Source organism: Botrytis fragariae (genome assembly GCF_013461495.1).
Source record: "Botrytis fragariae strain BVB16 chromosome Unknown tig00000223, whole genome shotgun sequence".
Lineage (NCBI taxonomy): Eukaryota > Fungi > Ascomycota > Leotiomycetes > Helotiales > Sclerotiniaceae > Botrytis > Botrytis fragariae.
Genome location: NW_023501001.1, coordinates 2,179 through 23,328, shown reverse-complemented (window position 1 = coordinate 23,328; position 21,150 = coordinate 2,179). Strand labels below are relative to the sequence as shown.

Genomic DNA, 21,150 nt, shown 5'->3' with positions numbered 1-21,150 from the left:
TGCAACCTGATTGTTTCGCGTAATTTCACCCACGTTTCTTAAATCAAGATAACCCCATAATACTTGCAAGGCATCCTGAAAGGAGTGGCGTTACAAATCTCGCAAACATAACGTTAGAGAAATTGGCATAGTATGGAAGTCTGCAAGAAGGTTTGAAAAGTCGGCGAGTTCGATAATCTAGCCGTTTATGGTCTCATTTCAAAAATAGAAGACTCGTCAGCGAGACAGGATGATTATTGCATTCCCAAGCATGATCTGTTCCAATACATGGGCTCGAGAGCTTTCAAATGATCACAACCAACCCGATTATCCATCTGTTCTCAACTTCAAGTCAATAGTACGTGATTTCTTGTCATCCGAAACATGGATTGGCTTCATGTATGTGGGATAATGAATTTGATTTAGTGTGCAAAGTACCGGATGTCCATATAAGTATTGAAAGTCGCTCACGAGCATTCTTTTCTTCTTACTCTAACAATCATAATATCTTCATTCACTCCTTCTATACATTTTAACATCCCGGCAGGTCCGTTTAATATTCTGTTCTATTTCATCTAGACCGGTTCTATCTTTTTTCATAACAATTATGCAATATTCAACACTTTTTGTCTCTTTCCTCTTCTCCACTGCTGTGGCAGCTCAGGGTTATAATGGAACCCTTACTGAGACACAGACATGCAAAGAAATGTTGAAGTTGAACGCCTTGGTTCAGTTGGCCAACAATCAAACCAAGGTCGATGCTATCACCGGAAGTACGTTATACTCCAAGATTCTCCGAATTTCACCAACTTTCTCAGCTCTCTATAAATCAACCCTGAGACATTCAGACTAATATCCACCAGATAACGCAACAAGAGCTGCTTCTCTCCAAGCTCAAGCTTCAGCCGCTTCCGTGAAACTCACGGAGCTTCAAAGCAACACTACCCTCATGGCCGACTGTGCTGTCATTGATTCAGCAATCATGACCAATTCATCATGCACTCAACAATTTCTCCTTCAAAAATTCGTTGACTTCGCCGCCAACGAAACATTGGTTACAGCCACCGTCAACAATGACATGACCAAAGTAGCAGAAATCGAACTCAAGGCCTCAGATGCCGCCGAAAAACTTCAAACATTACAATCAAATGCTACATTACAAGCAGCTTGTCCCGCAGTCTTCATGGCCGATGAATGTAAAATGGTAGTTGCTCTTCAAAAAATCGCAGATCTAGCGATGGATGATTCGAAATTGAGTAAGATTGCCAAGGGCAATTCGACAAAGGAGGCGAATATTAAGGCTGCCGCTAGTGTAGCTAACATGCAGGTTATGATGTTGGAGGCGAATGCTACTTTGATGGCGGAGTGTCAGAGTATGGGAATTGAGGTTTCGAATGGTGAGTTTATTTTTTGTTTGTTTTGTTTTTGAAGAGAGAGAGGGGTGAAATGAATGAAGACTAACTTTGGGTTACAATAGCTGCCACGGAAAAATCAACTTCCTCTACAACCGCCAAGTCGTCCGCGAGCATTAATAAGATGAGTCTTACTGCGCTCTTTATGGGTGTTTTGGCTATGGGTATGGCTACGTTGTAGATTTTCTTAAAGGGGATATAAGGATTGGGGGTTGAGATAGGGATGTCGATTTAGATGAGGGTGGTGTTTTTAGAGTAAATATATTAGAATTGAATTTGGAATGGGAATGGATAGAATATAATTTACATTCGTTTATCTTATCATGAGTTGGATGAGTAGATTTGATTTAGGAGATCTGATTGTGGTTGGTGAGGTATCTTGATGTTGTGTTGTGGTGATGTTGTGTTGTGGTGATGTTGTGTTGTGGTGATGTTGTGTTGTGGTGATGTTGTGTTGTGGTGATGTTGTGTTGTGGTGATGTTGTGTTGTGGTGATGTTGTGTTGTGGTGATGTTGTGGTGATGTTCTGCTATTCTCTTGATTCGGGCATTGCTTGTTGGGCTTGGGGTATGTGGTTTGAGTTTATTCGACTTTGGGGGGGGGGGGGGGGGGGTTATCCTGATTGATGGGTTATATGCTCTATTCTACTTGCTATATGATTTCACTACACAGATACTTCTAGCCATCTATCATTATCTCACCAGTAAACGAAATTATCAGTAAAACCAAAGCAGCCAGAAGGCATCTCAACAGGTGCAAACAAAATGAACAATAATGTAAAAGAGCAAGGTTTCTTCATGTGAGTGATGATATGTCTCCTGAGTACTAGTGTTAGTGAATGCGATTATTTCTGGAGGGACAATATTACTTTTTTACATAAGAATGGCGACAATATTAATAACAACCCACCTTTTGAGTGATGGAATGGAGCGAAGAGGTAAGAGATGAATCGTTCTATACTGGTCTTATTTGCTGCACACGCAAAAATACTTGATTCGGTATGACGAATGCATTTATTGCGGACATCACAACGTTGAATCCCGAAAGGAAAGGAACGAGCGCATCTTCAGGATCATTTAGATCTTCATACGCAAGCTCATCTCTAAGCTTCCTCAATCAGGTCGCCATTGTTCTGGAGATTGAGATACGCTTTGTGGCATAGCAATAACCTCTTATGTGTCATTATTCATCCACTGCTATCAGGCCCAGGTTGTTTTTTTGATTCTGGATGTATTTACAAAGTTAGTCGCGGACCAAAAGAGGTCGTCCATGATAAAACGCCCGTTTCCCCCGATGCAGCAAAAGTAAGGACTTGAATTGCAGAACATGCGACATTCTCTCCATAGTTCGGTAAGCATTCTCTCGACGCCCCGGAGTTGTACAAAACAAATAAACAAATAAACAAACGTGAAACCCGCATTGTACCAGTACCGACCAACGTGTAATCCTGTGAGCACAATTTTCAATGACACATGACCAATTGATCCATAGAAATTTGCCTAAGAACCACCGCAAGTCTTCCAAACGCTTTCCGTACATTGATAGGCCTCATGACACCGTGGCCTGGAATAATTCCAGGTTTTCCGTCCAACTCGCTCCAAAGCACATCCTTTTGTCTCGCAGAAAACAATCCAGTTCCGCTCACCCCAGAGACTGAATTGAGGCCTAGAGCTTGCTCGATGCCCTCCATTATGTGTGCAATGATCTCACAGAAGACAATTCCCTGTATGCATGGTTCTGACACAGGCAAGCTGCCTAAAGAGAGGCCTGGGAGGTCTACGACGGGGTTTGTGGCAATTTGCGCAATGCGGGTATTCATAAGCTCAATGTTCAGCTCGCAGAGTGTAATGAGTTGGGTGAAAATACTTGTGATGGTTAGAGCAAGAGGTGCAAACAATATTTCTGGAGCGGGGGAGGAACTTGATGAGGAAAACGATGTTGGATCACGGGGTTTCCCTAAGTGTGCTTGCGATGATATTGTTAATGATTCCAGTAAATTTGTCTCTGTTGTTTGCGTGGAATACGACATACCGCGAGCCGTCCGGCTGCTGACAATCCGTCTCAATATAAGTTTTAAGTCTTGGGATGCCTTTAACAAGAATTGAGCCAGCGTAAGGTTTTCAATAAACAGTGGGCCTTTTTCATAGACGATGCCGTTGAAATCTAATGCTGCTCTATTCGCATCTACAGCAACCATACGGGTGTGCAAGTCAAGATTGATTTTGGAAAGCTCAGCCATGGCATCTGAAGTTGTGATAGATCGTATTAGAGGTGAGCGCAGCGTCTCCGAGATATTTTCTTCGGCGCCATGATTGCTACCAGCAGGCGATGAGACTGTCGAGGGGGGTGTGTTGAGCGGGGAAGCAGATGATGATGCGCTGCTGAAGGTCGACTCGTTGTTGGATAAGAAGAAATTGCGATCAAGGTCATTGGGAGTATCCCACGCGAGGAAGTTTTGATCAAAAGAGTTCATATCAACAGCTGGCCATACTTGTGCTCCGGAATATGTTTCATTATTTGTTGGAACGAGTGCAGCCATTGGAGTGTCCATGAGAAAGTTTATGCCCCAATTCTGGTGGTTTCCTTCCTTATTCGAAGGATTTTCATGAGATGTGGTGGGATTTGCGACATGGTTGTGTACCTTGGCTGGTGTAACTTGCTGATTACTGAGAGTTGAGCCTAGATTCTTGCGGTGTTTATCTGCCTCAGCATCTGCAGTTGCAGCTCGTCGCGGTCTTCCAACTCTCTTTTGTTGTCCAACAATGCAATCTAGGTCGAGAAGCGTGCACCGCACACATTTGGAATTGTTCGCATATAAACGTTGACATCTTGCCTTAATTTTCCTACAGCACTCACACGAGAATCGTCTTTGTGATGGATGAACCGCTGCACCGCCCATGTTAGAATTTCCGTGGACAAATGAATGTCCAGAATACGTACAGTCGACAGAGTACTTAGTACATGTTTACAAACAGATGCACAAAACCCCTGGGTCACGCCTCTCGAAAGCCTCCGCGGAGGGTTTTGAGTGTACGTCCGTATGGATTAGTGATCACATTTGGGAGCAGCCGATTGTGGCTATCTTTGGTCCCGCTAAAACTTTATTCCTCATCTTTTTATGGGACCGTGCATAAACCTTAAATTTTCAGATTGATTTCATGGGGCTCAAAATCTTTGCTCGCGATCGGCTCTCCGCCTCCGATTGCTCAAGTTGTGGTTGTGCCACCAGGGTTGATGTCCATCACCTCGAGATCACCACCACATATTTGCCAAGCTCACTCTTATATCACATCCACGTGACTTTGGCTATCAAACTGACTGGCTGCTCGTAAAGCTGCCCCTGATGTGGACATGGTGAGCTAGTGCCTTTGGTAATGTCAGAAGGAGGTTTCGAGCATGTACTATTTCCTAAGGTTGCCAAATGATAGATATGTGATGGATTCCCTTATTCTATCGATATAGTGTCATGCTGAGTATTTAGCTCGCAAGCTTGTCTTTGGTAGTCAGAGACCAAGTCTCAATATGAAGTGGCACAACATCAGCACCCTTTCTCATTGCCCGGGCGTTGTCAATAATTGAACGCACTGCACGATTTACACATGGCAATTGTTAGAAAGGGATTTATTTGTACCTGAATATTCACAAATTGCATGACAAATCTAAATATCCATGCATTGCAATCTCTTATCTTACGTTACGTCCTTACTTATTTACTCTGTCCACTCTCTCCTGACAGGATTACGAGACTGTCATCAAATCTTTTGTGGCGAGAGATGTTGTCTACCCTCACTCGGTCAGATCTTCTGTGGGCGAATAGGTTCTGATCTTCCCGTCAAAGGGGCCTCACTTCTCTCCCCACCTCACCCTTAAAAAAGATAAGGCTTTCATACTTGATTCCATCACGAAAAACAAGGATGAGAGAATTGCAGACGCTATCCTCAAAAAGCAAAAATCTGCTCCAGGGCAAGATTGGGCATACTCTCAAGTCGACTTCTTTGTCCACCGCAATCAAGCCTTTAAAGGCTGCTTGCTATATTCAGACTGAGTTTCTGCGTCATGATGACAGATTAGAAAAGTGATTTAGCATTTCGAATGTGGATAGCCACAGGGAAGAGTCTTCATCTGGAATTCTGTAGCTATTGATTGTCCTATAATGATGTTCGTGGAGGATATCTTGATAGCATTTAAATTAATTCTGTAGCAAATCTGCCAGTTACGGAGAATGCAGGAAGATGTGGACCCATATCCTGAAAAAACTGGAAAAGGGGCTGAGGGAATTGCGCAGAATTTGTTCAAGAGGTATCCTGAGAGCTCATCCCAAGCGGCCAGCACGCGAGGGCCATTTTTTTTTTAACATCTGACAACTTATCCAATACTTTTCGTTGTGAGAGGAGCAATCCTGAACTGCCATACCCCAAGATTGCATATGATTTCGTCTTCTGTATGAATAAAAATTGTGAAACATTTGCTTTCAAGACGCAATGAAGCGACAACCGAGAAGAGCAATTCAAGATCACACAAAGTGATTCAGGAATGCCTCATGGCGTAATCTAAAAGCAAATTTAGTGGGAGCACCAGAGTTCATTTACAAGGTAGGATATGCTAGAGTCGACGATGTGGAGAGCTAAGAGGAGACTGGTTGTCGTGTTGATTTCTTTGCTTAAACGCAAATTAGAACCGCAAAGGTAGATTTGTCACGTCATTCTCAAGAGAGTCCCATCTGTGAAAGTGTCATTCCCGAAGGACAGACGGACGCGGTGACATATCAATCCGAGACGGACTTTCGATCTGCTGCTTCGATAAAAAAAAAGCAAAGAAGGTTGACTGATACGAATGTATGATGGATGAAGACGGAGTATTTTTTAGTCCAGCCAGAGCATGATCACTCTAACTTTCCACCACTTGACTAACGTAATCGCTCGGGGTCCCTTCCGGAGTCCGTTGTGCTCTTCTACAAAATTGAAGTTTCGATGCTCAATGACATTCATGCTCTGATAGCATCAGAGCACGCATCAACTTTCTAGTGGGGCTTTTTAAATCATTAAATCGTATCTCATTGGCTGCGGAGGGTTTTGACTGCCCCAAAGCTTTTCACGTACTTATTATTTTCACCCCACATTTCGGAGGCTTTAAGATGGTCATGAATTGTCCACACATTGTATCTGAATAACACGAAATTGCAATACTGTAAAAGCCATCTCCTTCACCTACGGATGGTTTTCTAATATACTCATTTATCATAGTACGTACGTATCAAAGAGCCGATATGTTTGTAAGATTAGGATTTTTTAATCCACAATCTTCGCTATATATGTGTTCAGCATGTGGCCATCTTGTGGAATTCTTGTACACAAATCCACATGATTCATATCTATCCTTGCAATTACAGTTTTCCACCTTTGACTAATGCTCAATTCGTCAAAAATGGAAAGCGAGACCAGTTTCGAGGATGGAACATCTAATATTACCAAAGTTGAGGATGTGGGAGCAACAAGAGTCATGTCACGGAATGAAAGGACATGGCACATGGCAGCAGAGGTACAAGAAATCAAAGAACGAGACGAAGAAGGTGGACAGCTTCCTAGAAAGCTTGGTGTAACCTGGCAAAACCTCACTGTTAAGGGGATCAGCAGCGACGCCACATTTAATGAAAATGTTCTCTCGCAGATGTATCCATTCCACAAGACAGCCAAAGAAAGTCCGATGAAAACGATCATCGACAACTCATCCGGCTGCGTCAAGCCAGGCGAGATGATGCTTGTCCTTGGACGGCCTGGCTCAGGTTGCACGACGTTGCTCAATGTACTCTCGAATAACAGACTAGGTTACGAAGAGATCACAGGAGATGTTAGCTTTGGGAATATGTCAGCTAAAGAAGCGAAACAATATCGTGGCCAGATCATCATGAACAACGAAGAGGAAATCATGTTTCCCACTCTCTCAGTCGAGGATACCATCACCTTTGCCGCTCGCATGAAGACACCCTATCACTTGCCACCTGGTATCAAGACGGCTGAGGAGTACGCCCAATTTAACAAGGATTTTCTCCTACGATCGGTGGGTATCTCTCACACTGCCTCTACAAAGGTTGGTGACGCCTTCACTAGAGGTGTTTCTGGGGGAGAACGGAAGCGTGTGTCAATCATTGAATGCTTAACAACTCGAGCCAGTGTTTTCTGCTGGGATAATTCAACAAGAGGACTTGACGCTAGCACAGCTCTAGATTGGATCAAGGCAATTCGAGTCATGACTGACGTCTTGGGGCTCACAACCATTGTCACTCTTTATCAGGCTGGCAACGGTATCTACGAACATTTCGACAAAGTCCTTGTCCTTGACGAGGGCAAACAAATCTTTTACGGAAAACAGAATGATGCTGTTCCTTTCATGGAAAGCCTGGGATTCATTCGAGATTCTGGCTCTAATCGGTCAGATTTTTTGACCGGTGTGACTGTACCCACCGAACGTCGCATTGCTCCTGGCTTTGAGAAATCCTTTCCACGTACAGCCAGTGAAGTCCGTGCCGCGTACGAGCAATCAGAAATCAAATCTCAGATGTTGGAAGAGTGCCAAAGCTATGTGACAAGTGAAGAAGCCAAGGAAAATACATCAGTGTTCAAAGAGATGGTACGCCTTGAGAAGCATAGAGGAGTGTCCGAAAATTCTCCAGTTACTACCGATTTTATTACTCAGATTAAGGCTGCTGTCACCAGGCAGTACCAGATTATGTGGGGTGATAAGTCGACACTCATTATGAAGCAAGGCGCCACAGTTATTCAAGCATTGGTTGGTGGCTCACTCTTCTATGCCGCTCCAGACAATTCAGCAGGCCTTTTCCTCAAGGGTGGCGCCCTATTTTTTTCGATCCTATACAACGCTCTTATAGCTCTTTCGGAAGTCACAGATTCGTTCACAAGCAGGCCTATCTTGGCTAAGCATCGTGGTTTCGCTCTATATCACCCCGCAGCTGTTTGCCTTGCCCAAATTATTGCCGACTTTCCTATTCTGTTGTTCCAGGTCACCCACTTTGGTATTGTTTTCTACTTCATGGTTGGTCTGAAGACAACAGCTGGTGCATTCTTTACTTACTTGGTCGTCAATTTCATGACTGCCATGTCCATGACATCTCTCTTCCGGTTTATCGGCGCTGCTTTCCCTACCTTTGATGCTGCAACCAAAGTCTCAGGTCTTACAACGGTCGGCCTCTTCTCATATATGGGCTACATGATTACTAAGCCTGACATGCATCCGTGGTTCGTTTGGATCTACTGGATCAACCCTATGGCGTACGGTTTCGAATCTCTTCTTGGTAATGAGTTTCATGGGCAACAATTGGATTGTGTTGGCCCTTACCTCATTCCAAATGGTCCTGGATATGCGACTGGTGAGGGTGGACAGTCATGCATTGGTGTTGGGGGAGCAGTCACTGGAGCCACAAGTGTCACAGGTGACGAATATCTTGCATCTATGTCCTTCAGTCACAGCCACTTATGGCGCAACTTTGGCATCGTCTGCGCATGGTGGGTACTGTTTGTTGGGCTTACGATATTCTTCACTTCCAAATGGAAACTTCTAGGAGAAGGTGGCCGGAGTCTTCTCGTGCCTCGAGAACAACAGCAAAAGTCGAAGCATCTGCTACAACCTAAAGATGAGGAGACACAAGCTCTTGAAAAGCCTCTGCCTGAGTCTGGATCTGTCTCTGGAACTGACACGCCTAGTGGGAGCGTCAACAAAGACCTTATCCGCAATAAGAGCATTTTTACATGGAAAAATCTGACCTACACTGTCAAAACCCCTACTGGTGACCGAGTTCTTCTTGACAACGTTCAAGGATATGTTAAACCTGGCATGCTTGGAGCTCTAATGGGCTCTTCTGGTGCGGGTAAGACAACTCTTCTTGATGTTTTGGCACAGCGCAAAACGGAAGGCACTATTCATGGATCTGTACTAGTCGATGGTCGGCCCATCCCAATCTCGTTCCAACGCTCTGCTGGTTATGTTGAACAACTAGATGTCCATGAGTCCTTGGCAACTGTTCGAGAGGCCCTTGAATTTTCAGCCCTCTTACGCCAGTCTCGCGATACACCAGATGAGGAAAAGCTACGATATGTGGACACAATCATAGATCTCCTTGAATTAAATGACCTTGAACATACACTCGTCGGTCGACCTGGCGCTGGACTTTCAGTTGAACAGCGCAAGCGTCTTACCATCGGTGTCGAGTTGGTAGCAAAACCAAGCATCCTTATCTTTCTCGATGAACCCACATCGGGCCTTGACGGACAATCTGCTTACAACACTGTCCGCTTTCTTCGAAAACTTGCAAGAGCTGGGCAAGCTGTCTTGGTCACTATTCATCAGCCTTCGGCGCAATTGTTTGCACAGTTCGACACCCTTCTATTACTTGCGAAAGGCGGTAAGACTGTCTACTTTGGTGATATCGGTGAAAACGCTAGCACGTTGAAAGATTACTTCGGACGTCACGGAGAACCTTGTCCTCCGGAAGCCAATCCAGCAGAGCACATGATCGATGTTGTATCAGGGCTGGGAAATTCGGATAAAAGTCGGGATTGGAACCAAGTTTGGTTGCAATCGCCAGAACACGAGAAGCTCTCTCACACATTGGACTCTATGGTCAGCGAAGCAGCCGCAAGGCCTGTAGAAGATAATGTTGATGGTTACGAATTTGCGGCTTCCATGTGGACACAAATTAAGCATGTGACACATCGCATGAATATCTCACTCTTTCGAAACACTGAATACCTCAACAACAAGTTTGCTATGCATGTCAGTCTAGCCCTTCTCAACGGCTTTTCGTTTTGGATGATCGGGGATCATCTTACAGATCTGCAACGCAATCTTTTCACTGTTTTCAGCTTTATTTTTGTGGCTCCGGGTGTTATTGCCCAGCTTCAGCCTCTTTTTATCGACCGTCGCGACATCTACGAGGCACGGGAAAAGAAGAGTAAGATGTATCATTGGGCTCCCTTTGTTACCGGGCTTATTGTCTCGGAGTTTCCTTACTTAATTGTCTGCGCCTTATTGTACTATGTCTGTTGGTACTTCACAGCTGGTCTCCCCTCTGGAGCAAACTCAGCTGGAAGTGTCTTCTTCGTTGTGGTAAGTCTTTTCTGGCCCAGCCATCTTTGTCTATACTACTGTGGACTGACATGAATCCAGATAATGTATGAACTTTTATATACTGCTATTGGACAAGCGATTGCCGCTTACGCCCCCAACGCTGTCTTTGCGTCACTTGTCAACCCATTAGTCATTACAACTCTGGTTTCGTTCTGCGGTGTCATGGTACCATACAGCCAAATTGAACCTTTCTGGAAATACTGGTAAGTTTTATATTCATTCTCGTACTAAGAATCTTCACTTGTACAGAATCTAACAGCTTTTACCTGCAGGTTATACTACCTCGATCCTTACAATTACCTCATGAGCTCCCTTCTAATATTCACATCTTGGGACAAGACTGTCCACTGCACAAACGACGAACTCGCCATCTTTGACCCGTCTCCAAATCAAACATGTGGCGAGTATCTTGATATCTATCAGCGTGGCATGGGGCAAGGAATCAACATCTTGAATCCAGAAGCCACCGCTGATTGTCGTGTGTGCCAATACACTCACGGTGGGGATTACTTAAAGACCCTGAATCTCGCAGAGAAATCCTATGGATGGAGAAATGCCGGTATTGTTGTGGCGTTCGTTGTTGGTATTTATGCGTTGGTATATTTCATGATGAAGCTCAGAACAAAGGCCACGAAGAAAGCCGAGTCTTGAAAAAGTCGTCGAAAAGGGACAGTAGTACTATACTGGATGTCCGCTCACTTTGTTTTACCTGTTAGATTTCTTTACTCTTTTGCCGACGTTCCTATTTTTTGGCAATTACAATTAGATTTTTGTTCCTTCTCGGGATTGTTATCACTCAATCCTGATGTATTTTAATTCATCTCCTTTATCGTTAGATTGTTATTGGGTTATTGATTATATGACTGCATGTGAGGGTGTTGATGTAGCTAGTGAGGGGTTAGCCCTTCACAGAGCTTATCTATAGTGCTAGCTTCCTGTAATTTCAATTTGCAGGAAGAATTTCAATACAAATATAGATTAAAGCATTGAGAACTTTGGTGTGTTTTCCTAAACAATCGAGAGGTGAAATAAGGGGTCGAGTGGTAAGCTTGGGATATGATGTATTAGGAATTTAAGACCAATACGCGTTTCATTAAGCGAAATGGATCAAAGATATTTTCTTAGTACTTGCACAGTTTAGATTGTTTTCCTTGTTTTTTCTTCTTCTTAGTACGTTGAGAGGAAACAGAATCTTTGGGGGAAATGAGGTGAATAATGACGGATTGGAGTACTGTCTAATAACAATGAGGCGTTAGAGAAGATTGAGATAAATAGTAGAATCTGTGGGGTTTGCGAAATGGAGATGATAAGGACTAGTTTTACGGTCGTGATTGACATATTGCTGATAAGACGAGCTTACTTTTTTATATAATATGAGCAAATATATGTCATCTAACAATGCACTTAGAGCTACCCAGACACAAGACTTTCTATTAACTATCTCTATGCTACATATCTACATACTTCTAATCACATCCTGAGCGAATCTCCAAAACAAAAGTGAATAACATCAGTGAAACCCACACTAGCACCCACAAACTACTTGCCCTCAGCTCCCAGGTTTGTTTCTCATAATGTCCCACGGGTGTCTGTTTGCACAACCTCCTGATTGTACAATCTCAAACACAACTCCAGTCAAAGTTTCAATACATAAGTTCTCAGTTCCCCATCTAAATTCCTGAGAATCTTACTTTGCAACGTATTCTCATCACATCGCATCACTCAATAAACATTACGGTGATCAATCCGCAGTTATGAATACTCCAAGTACTCCCCAATCGCGCTCTGGTATGTAGTTTCCCTAGACTTTCTATTATAAATCTAACACCTTCATCTCCATCCACAAAACACTAACAAACACCCCATCACCACAGCCTCCAGAGCAGCAGCCGAAACCACCAAACCCATCACACCATCACAAATCCCTCTCCCCTCCACCCCAACCCCAACCGCAATCTCGAACCCAAAACCAGCCACCGAAGTCCCTCTCCCAGAAACACCCATCCCGGATCCAATATCCTCCGTCGAAAAACTTAAACTCGCAGCGAAGATTCCTCTCCCGGAAACGCCGACGCCTGCTGCCGCAACTTCTGAGCGGAGGATGAACGGTGCATTTGCGATTGCTCCTGAGACTACCAAGGTTCCCGAGGTTCCTTCTGAAGGTATGATATTTTCTATTTTCTTCCCATTTCTTCTTTTTCTTTCTTTTTATGTGAACTACCTACACATAATCTACTTATCTCTCAATCATAACTCATAACCCCAAACTTAAAACTAACCTCAAACCTCCAGTCGCTACCAAACTAACCCCTTACCTTCCAAGCAAGCCTCCAAGCAAACCCACACCTTCAATCCTCCAACACTCAACCCCCACCCCGGAAATCTCCCCCTTAAAACTCGCTCCCACTCCAACCCCCGCTCCAACCCCCGCTCCCACTTCTCAATCACAATCTCATCTCTCAGATTCCTCGACTTCTTCAATTGCTCAAGCTGAATCTATTGATCTAGGAGAGGTACCTTTACTGGGAAAGAATAAGAAAAAGGATAACTAGATAGGGTGGGATGTATCTTACTCTAAGCTTAGCCTTAGCAGGAGATTAGATTAGATTTGGGGTTTGAGTCAGGAAAGAAAAAGGGTCTACTAGCTGGCTGGCTGGCTGGCAGTATAGCGTTGTTATTCAAGTATCTATCAATTTGGAATTTTACACAGGAGATCTGATATCAGATCATGAAATCAGATATAGCGAATCGCGTTCACGGAGTTAGATAATCTAATCAAATCCAACATAATGCATCTGTTCTTGGCCAAGTTTTAAACACCGTGTATGCGTGAGTGAAATAGTTCAGTCGAAGTGATGGGAATGTAATATTACCTTTGTATACTACTAATTTCTCTTCATCCCCCAACTCATGATATCCTACCCATATTACATATAGATTCTCATACTATACTCTATGCTACACTATCAGATATATCGATCCCAGACTTTGTGAGAAATCATCACACTTTTGATAGCCACTTCAATCTTGTCACTCAATCCAGCGTTGTGTTCACCATACTGAGCTGGAATACGAAGTTCATGGACGTAGCATTATTTTGGAGATATAGGTGATTGCGGTGCATTCTTTATGTAACTGCCAGTACGATCTTTGTGACATGTCCTTTTAGTCATCTCCAGAAGCCTCTCGCAGACTAGCGAGGAATACCCTTGGTGTAGACCAAATCAAATACGCAGATTTTATCCAGATGGATGGCCCTTGGTGACACTCGGCTTGAATTTGCGAGGTGCAAAAGTCCCATTCTTTTGTTCAATCAAAAACTTCCTCTTTAAGAGCTCGTCGATGAGCTCATTTTCAAAAATCAAGTTTCGGATTATGCTTTGGAGAAATAAAGGATGGCATTCCTTGAACCAGCGGATAAGTCCCGTACGATCCAGCTTTTTTTCAATCATCTTCAAGCCCCAGTGCTTTTCAAACCATTCCCTGACGACGAAATTCTTCTCAAGGACTTCCATCAGTGTTTCTTGAATTTTGTAGGCTGGAAGGGATTTGATGCCTCCAAATAAGAGTACTCGTGCCTTTTCTTCTTCTTATTCAATCTCATGGAGACCCTGTTGAATATCAATCAATGTGAATTTATTGTTCTTGATAAGTTTTGCAATGTTTCTGCCAAAGAGACGTCCAGGACAATCCGCCAGTCATTTACTTAGTAGCTGTCTCGTTTAAGACTTGAAAACACAATGAAATTTACTAACCAATATTGGGATCATCGTGGCCAACAGTAGGACTTATGGATGCTGAGCCAGACTATTGTTGACTGTTAGCAAATAGTTTCGAATCAATGTCTTGTAATTACATAACACTTTGATACTATTGCGTGTGAGATGGAGATAGAGAAAAGAAGAAGTCTTGGAAAATTGCGACTCAAATAACGGCTGCGCAGAAATACATTGTACCTGCAGATAATCTGCATTTGGTCCGCGGGTCACCCGTCCCAGATTTTGAACTATCCGCTCCGCAGGCATCCGTTGCGCAGCCTACTCGAACATCAATCTTGGTACGCTGGTGAGAAGCTAAAGTTGAGCTAGAACGTACTGCAGCACACTGAGCTTCCGATATTCACTGCAGTCTTGTTACTACTGCTTTCGCTCAACTATAATGTTTATGTTGGTAATCTCACTCATACATATGGGCTCAGACGAACAGTCGATACTGCCTAAATACCCCGCAGATGCTTGGCTGAAGTTTAGACATCGAGTCAAGTATAGAGCGACAAGAACATCGCATTTCAATAAGCAAATAGGGATCATGTGCATTTCAGACAATATATCGAGATCAAAAATGATAGTCAAATTGATTGAATTAGATGAGATTGTCAAGTTGGGATCTATCTAGTTGTCGATCAGTCAACTTTGAATGCCACAGCACACAACTGCCCATTGTCATAGTGCCCTTTCATCAACTCTCCCCTCTTCCAAAGCTTCCCCCAAAGTATCCCATCCCATGCTAATAACCAGCCCCACTCATCTCACCACCAAACGAATCCACACGCTTCGCAATATCCCCATCCAAAAACAGTCTCACCTCCCACCTCCCATCCTCCACCTTCTGCAACAACAAGTCCGTCAACAACCCCCTTACAATCTTATTCCCTACCACCAACTCCCCCACCACATCCCTCCACCTATACATCACCACCTTCCCCTCTCTCCTCTTCACCTCTTCCGCATCATCCAGCAAATTCTGCAACCACAATCTAACCCAGCGATTCCGACTCAGGAAGATTCCAATTTTCATGACTTCCTGCGAGGAGCATGTATCAAGCGTCTTCAAAATGAGATATTGTCTCGTTGATTCTTCTATCGTGGCGATCCCGATATCATTGCCGTTCGGATTGGTGATACCGCTTGCGCGCTCGTTGATCTGAGAGAGAATTTTGTTGTGGGTTTCTTGGTAGAGGAAGTATTCTTCGTCTTTTTCGCGGGTGGTGAGGAGAGTAGGGGGAGAGGGAGTAGAGGATCGTGCTCGCCTAGGTGATGGCGGTTGAGATCTTGATCGTGAGATGGAAGGAGATGAGGACCAGGACGATGATGGTCTGGTTCGTGGGAGAGATGGAGTTACTTGTTCGTTCTGATAATAGGGGCGTAGAGTAATAGAGCTTACATGAGCGCTAAGGGGCCAATTATTCGTGTTGTTCTGCATTGTGAAATGCTTTGGATGTATGTTGCTAGTATGCGGAAAATTTGTTGTAGTGGGATATCAGTCGCAGGTGCTGTTGGATGCTGCTTAAGTGAACAAAGTAGACTGTTTTCTGAAACATTGATACAGAGAAGGATTGTGCAGAGATATTTAAAGACTTTGAAGTAAGAGATTATCAGAATGATACTATGTTGATACAGCCAAATCAAGTCTTATTGCTGTACTATTGTATGGAATTCAGGAGAATACCACCGTAAATATCTATTCACAGTGAGGGTGAGAGTTTTGGTATGGTAGCCTAGTAGGAGATCTTTTGACAGGATATCTTTTTTTGCAATATTTTAGGAAAGACACTGAGGAATTGAGAAATTGAAAAGCTAAATATCTTTCAAATCGATCAAAATATCCAAGGAATCAGAAGATCTGATCAACTAAAGATCCTAATGAAAGAGTGATCGCAATCGAGGAAATCTCAACAAACCAAACAAAACTAAAAAACACAGTTTTTGGGAAATATAAAGAAGAAAGTACATGATCCTAAAGACTTGAACCCTCGAGAACTACTGGTTCAAAGCCATCAGCAATTTCTCACATCCAAGACAGAACCATGATCTCCCCCACCAAAATCAAAACTCAATCCCTAACAAATACCTATCAGAGTCACTTACCACCATACATTACTGACTTTATCCTACAATACCATCCCCCTCCTCCTCCTCCTCCTCCTCCTCCTCCTCCTCCTCCTCCCCGTCCAAAAATTAACCATCCAAACCCTCCAATCCCCCTCCTCAAAATAAAACCTCCTAACCTCTACCCCCTCACTCCCCACCCCAACCCCCTCACCACAAACTCTCTAAACTTGATTCCCCTCTGCGGATGATTTCCCATCTGCACATATCCCTCCTCACATCCTTCTCTTTTATCGCATTCACAATTTTCTCAAACTCATCTAGACTATCTCGATGCAGATATTGCATCATAGGCGATAATGGATAAATATCCCCCTCAGAACCTAATGGGTAAAATAGCGCTGGAGTAACTGAATTTTCAGTGCTGTAAGATCGGCGAGTTGATGGTCTAGGGAGGATTGGATTATTTTGTGTGGTTCGGGTTCGTTTGAAGATTGGAGGTTTTTGGCGTCGGTATATGAAAGGGGGGTCGATTCGTGGAGCGGGGATGTCGGAATTTTGTGCGGGCGAGTTCGATTTCGAGGTGTTGTTTGGCATAAAGCTCAGTGGGGGAGAAGACAGGGAAAGATTGTATTCGTATAATGAATCGGGTGCAACTATGATGTGAAAGTGATATTAGAGATGTGAAAGAAATGCAATGGGCTCAAGAAGAAAACAGTGTGCGTAATTCGAATATACAAATAATCTTAGAAACAGCCGACAATTTTTTTCTCGTGGCGATCCAGCAGGTAGAAGCCAAGAATTGTACTTACTCGAGGGAGTTTTATACGACTGACGAGCCAACCAAGAATCTAGATCCATCATTTCGGGCGGAGTATCTTCGTTGGGATTTTCTGCCATGGCTGGAAGTTTGATGTGAGGTGGTATAACGAAGTGTGATGATGAGGTTGATGGTGGCACAAGATAGTGTAATCACATCTCATATTTCTTCTCAGGGAAATGATAGCAACTAAATTCCTCTCCTTCCTTCCCGAGGGATACATGAAAACACTCATCTCAGAGGGAAAGAACAAGCAACAAACAACAAATAGCAAACGACACATTGCAAAATAACCATTTCTCCTAGCGAAAAGTGAGAAGCAACTACCACAGAGTGTCTAGATAACAGAAACTACCCAGGCACCTACGCTATGATCCACAGTCTCTCTACACATAGCCACCATCTAATCATCTGCTCAGTATCAAGAATCCATATCACGTATAGAATCAACAATTGAACTACACACATCCCACCACCCCATCCTCACATCCTCACATCTAAACTTCTACTCTCTCAAGCAATTCGAAATCTACAGATACAAGACAATCCCTACAAAATGCAACATTCATCACCCATCTCAAATGACGATACCACAACACCAAAAAAATATTAACATCAATCTGATTGATAAGTGTAAAGTACTTGAGTCTATTATGGTTGTAATCATTCTTGATCATTATCGACTATGCGAAGCTAGTAGTTATATAAGGAAGCGCTAGCGTCTCGTCAGCTAACACAATGCCCTCAGTGATCATATGATCGATCTTCTGACAGGAATCAGATACAGTCCAAAAAGAAACTGAAGAGAACACTAAATCAATTCGAATGATAGATTTCTAAATACCCATCCGCCAACCACAAATGAAGAAAGGAGATATTACTAGACATTTCGCAAAGAATATCATTGCATGATGTAAGAAAGGAGAATATATCTAACCAAAGAACAGCCATCTAACTGAACGTACCTATGTCGATATACCAATCTCGCCCCAAAAGGATGAAAAAATAAAAAATAAGCGACTCTCTCCCCCTTTCAGACAGACAAACAGACAAACCAACCAACCAACCAACAAACCCAAACTCATCAAGACCAAGACCAAACTCAAATTCATCCCCATCAACCACCTACTGAAATACGTCAGTTCCCCCAGCAAAAAAAGATAAATACGTCACCTAACCATAAGAGACCACCCCCGTCACCCCACTCTAACCTTCTAGAAGCAAGCCGTTCCTTCTTCCGCGCGCGGCTAAAATCGTCGATCATCCTTATCCACATATTTACCTATCACGATGCATCTCATCACCATTCATCACAATCTCCCCCATCCCATCCTAACAACAAAAGCCCCTTCTCTTCTCCTTCTCGTCCCCCTCCCTGTCGCCACTCCCCACCCAAACATCACCCCATCACCCCCACACGCAAGCCTCCACCACAAACCTCATCCATCCATCCATCCATTCATCTATTCATCCATCAATCCAACCTTCCAGAAGCTTCACAGAACCACAGAACCCTAGCATAAGGATAAATACTCAAATCATACAATCTCACACGATCTCATCTCAACTCAGGTCCCCACCCCTACCCCCACCCCCATTTCCGATCTCCCTCCCTCCCTCGTCCCGAGTCAAGTACCGACGATCGCGCATACAAATAAACTTCACAAGGAAGAAGGGTCTTTCTTTCCTGACTCTGACATGCATGCATGCATGTGTGTATGCATGAGCACCAGACCCAAGATTGGACCCCTAAATTACCCAACTACCAGTTGGATGTTATTGGTCTGCATTTGTGGTTGCTATGGATATAGAGTAGCTGGGAGTGGGTTTATTGCGGTGACGATGCGATACCATACGATGTGATTCAAAAAAGTGAAGATTGAATGAGGACTCCAGCCTTGCAGATTGTGATTATATCGGGCTAGCTTACCCATCTACCTTCCTACATGGAGCATCTTCGGGATTTCCGGGCTCATTGATTATTATTCAGATGATGAAGTGAAGCATGATGAAGATTATGTAAATATGTAAGAGAGGAGAATACATTTACATTTACAGTTACAGTTACAGTTACAGTGGAGTAAGTGAATTCAAACATCCTCACGAAAAGGAACATATGTATGCATTCCACTCCTCCCCAAATTGAAGGAATCAAATGTAGGATGAAGCGGAGAAAATTATCCATCGCCGTTTTACACTCAACCAATTACGACCCGAGAATGGAAATGAGCCAATGGGACGGATGCGACGTGAGGGAATTGCAGCGTGTGATTTTGATGTGTTAATTATATGCGACGAGTTGGAGATGAAGGTTTAGTAATCAACTGTGACATTCGTAAAATATGTAAAACGTATATAACAAAATAAGATGAGATGAGACAGATAGACAGGAACGAGAAATTGACTCGGAGCATTGATTCGGGGATAAAAAGTTTGATACTGCCGATAATGATTATGAAAATGAGGAAGATGAGGTGAGAATGTAATTGAGTACTACTCATAGGTGTTAATTGACTCCGAATTTCTACGCCCGAACTCATAAAGGCCGAGCACGAAATTGTCTGTAGGGCCGAGGAAAATCCATATCTATCGGAGATGAATGAATAATCACGGAGGAAAATATATCTAGTCGGTATATGCATATGTGACTTGAGTTACTGAGACAACGAGAATGTAAGGTGAGAAGTACCTACTCATGTGATATCTGTCACATGTCATGAAAATCATCATGATCTACTAGGTACTGTGCCCTACCTTACCCTCTTCTCCAATCCATCAATTAATGCATCAAAAAGGGGAAAAGCTTCTTCCCACCGCCTCGCGCTCCTCATCAGGAAATGCGGTTTGATCGGTCTTCACTCGAAGCCGCAAGAATCGACACCGCAAGAATCAACTATCTGGCCACTCCTGTAGCACCCGAAATCGAACGATATATACATTCCCATCACAAACCCCTCGAATCCAACCTCCCGCCAGAACTGCAAACCGAAGATCGCCTTACCAACCATCCAAGCGAGATCAAGCACCTTATTTAGGTACTTACCTAGAGACCGAACCTGAAAATCATGACACATTTCACTCCCAATCTGGACCAGTGAAGCGTACCTGAAATTTTCGCATACCACGCGCAAAATTATTTCTGCAGCGGAAAATTATCTAGTTAGCTACCAGTCAGGTACCAAAAAAACACGTGTTGCTTGTTTCTGGTAGGTGTGAGTGAATACACCCATACATCTCTTAGTATGCGCGGATACATTATGCATCTAGAGGATGATACATATGTGTGAATACGCATTTGAAAACCAAAAACAACGACGGGCGTTGAAGAATACCAATTGGGGATCGAGATGTCATTTGTCGGTCTGTCTTGCATATGGTATTGTGTATTGTTTTCTCTTCGTTATGAGCCAAGCATCGTGATGAGAAGGTTGTACAGAGTTTGTTATTTTGAGCGGTCTGGATTTAGGTCGGTTAGTCCTCCTGCAGGCTTGGGCGTGAGCGGGTCGCATGGAAAGTTGTATGGAGGGCGTATACTGCGCAGGTAGAGGTAAAATTGATAGATGCCATCGTAAGCGCCCAATTATCTTCCTTTAACCTAACCTTCCATTCGGCATTCACGCCGAGATGGAGCCTATTTCTCAGCCCTCTTTGACCATTCCATTCCAAGCAAACTCTAATAAAGCCAAAAGACTCACATCAATCATTAATCATTCACCATCAACAAGTCAAAGTCAGCAAGCGCAATAACGGAAATCAAGACATCCCCAAACCCCGTCAGGCCGTCCGTCCATGTCCATCTGCTCTCGATAGCATAGACCAACCCAAAACCCCACCTCGCACACGCTCTCAGCCGGCGACCCCGAAACCCTATTCTTCCTTCTCATCCTTCCCTTCTTTTCTTCCTTCCCACGAGCGAGTCCCACGACCCGATCCACTCTAAGTCTCTAACCCAGCCCAGCCAGCCCAAGCA

At 43.6% G+C, this 21,150-nt stretch overlaps 6 protein-coding genes across 6 annotated transcripts; 3 read left to right on the top strand and 3 right to left on the bottom strand.

Annotated features, from left to right (window-relative positions):
• Positions 1–586: 586 nt before the first annotated feature.
• Positions 587–1,572, top strand: Bfra_010730 (uncharacterized protein; the record flags this gene model as incomplete). Its single annotated transcript, XM_037341065.1, has 3 exons — positions 587–752; positions 843–1,376; positions 1,457–1,572. The coding sequence occupies 3 exons, from the start codon at positions 587–589 to the stop codon at positions 1,570–1,572; spliced, it is 816 nt and encodes a 271-aa protein (XP_037188484.1).
• Positions 1,573–2,853: 1,281 nt separating this feature from the next.
• On the bottom strand, positions 2,854–4,290 carry Bfra_010729 (putative c6 zinc finger domain-containing protein; the record flags this gene model as incomplete). Its single annotated transcript, XM_037341064.1, has 1 exon — positions 2,854–4,290. The coding sequence occupies one exon, from the start codon at positions 4,288–4,290 to the stop codon at positions 2,854–2,856; it is 1,437 nt and encodes a 478-aa protein (XP_037188483.1).
• A 2,525-nt stretch (positions 4,291–6,815) lies between these two features.
• Bfra_010728 (putative abc transporter-like protein) lies at positions 6,816–11,183 on the top strand (the record flags this gene model as incomplete). The annotated part of the gene is made up of 3 exons (XM_037341063.1): positions 6,816–10,511; positions 10,572–10,735; positions 10,805–11,183. The coding sequence occupies 3 exons, from the start codon at positions 6,816–6,818 to the stop codon at positions 11,181–11,183; spliced, it is 4,239 nt and encodes a 1,412-aa protein (XP_037188482.1).
• A 1,103-nt stretch (positions 11,184–12,286) lies between these two features.
• Bfra_010727 (putative regulator of g sequence protein) lies at positions 12,287–13,084 on the top strand (the record flags this gene model as incomplete). Its single annotated transcript, XM_037341062.1, has 3 exons — positions 12,287–12,320; positions 12,407–12,694; positions 12,825–13,084. The coding sequence occupies 3 exons, from the start codon at positions 12,287–12,289 to the stop codon at positions 13,082–13,084; spliced, it is 582 nt and encodes a 193-aa protein (XP_037188481.1).
• Positions 13,085–13,771: 687 nt separating this feature from the next.
• Bfra_010726 (uncharacterized protein) lies at positions 13,772–14,302 on the bottom strand (the record flags this gene model as incomplete). The annotated part of the gene is made up of 2 exons (XM_037341061.1): positions 13,772–14,110; positions 14,288–14,302. 2 exons carry the CDS (start codon positions 14,300–14,302, stop codon positions 13,772–13,774), a joined length of 354 nt encoding a protein of 117 aa, XP_037188480.1.
• Positions 14,303–15,038: 736 nt separating this feature from the next.
• Bfra_010725 (uncharacterized protein) lies at positions 15,039–15,734 on the bottom strand (the record flags this gene model as incomplete). The annotated part of the gene is made up of 1 exon (XM_037341060.1): positions 15,039–15,734. The coding sequence occupies one exon, from the start codon at positions 15,732–15,734 to the stop codon at positions 15,039–15,041; it is 696 nt and encodes a 231-aa protein (XP_037188479.1).
• Positions 15,735–21,150: the final 5,416 nt, after the last annotated feature.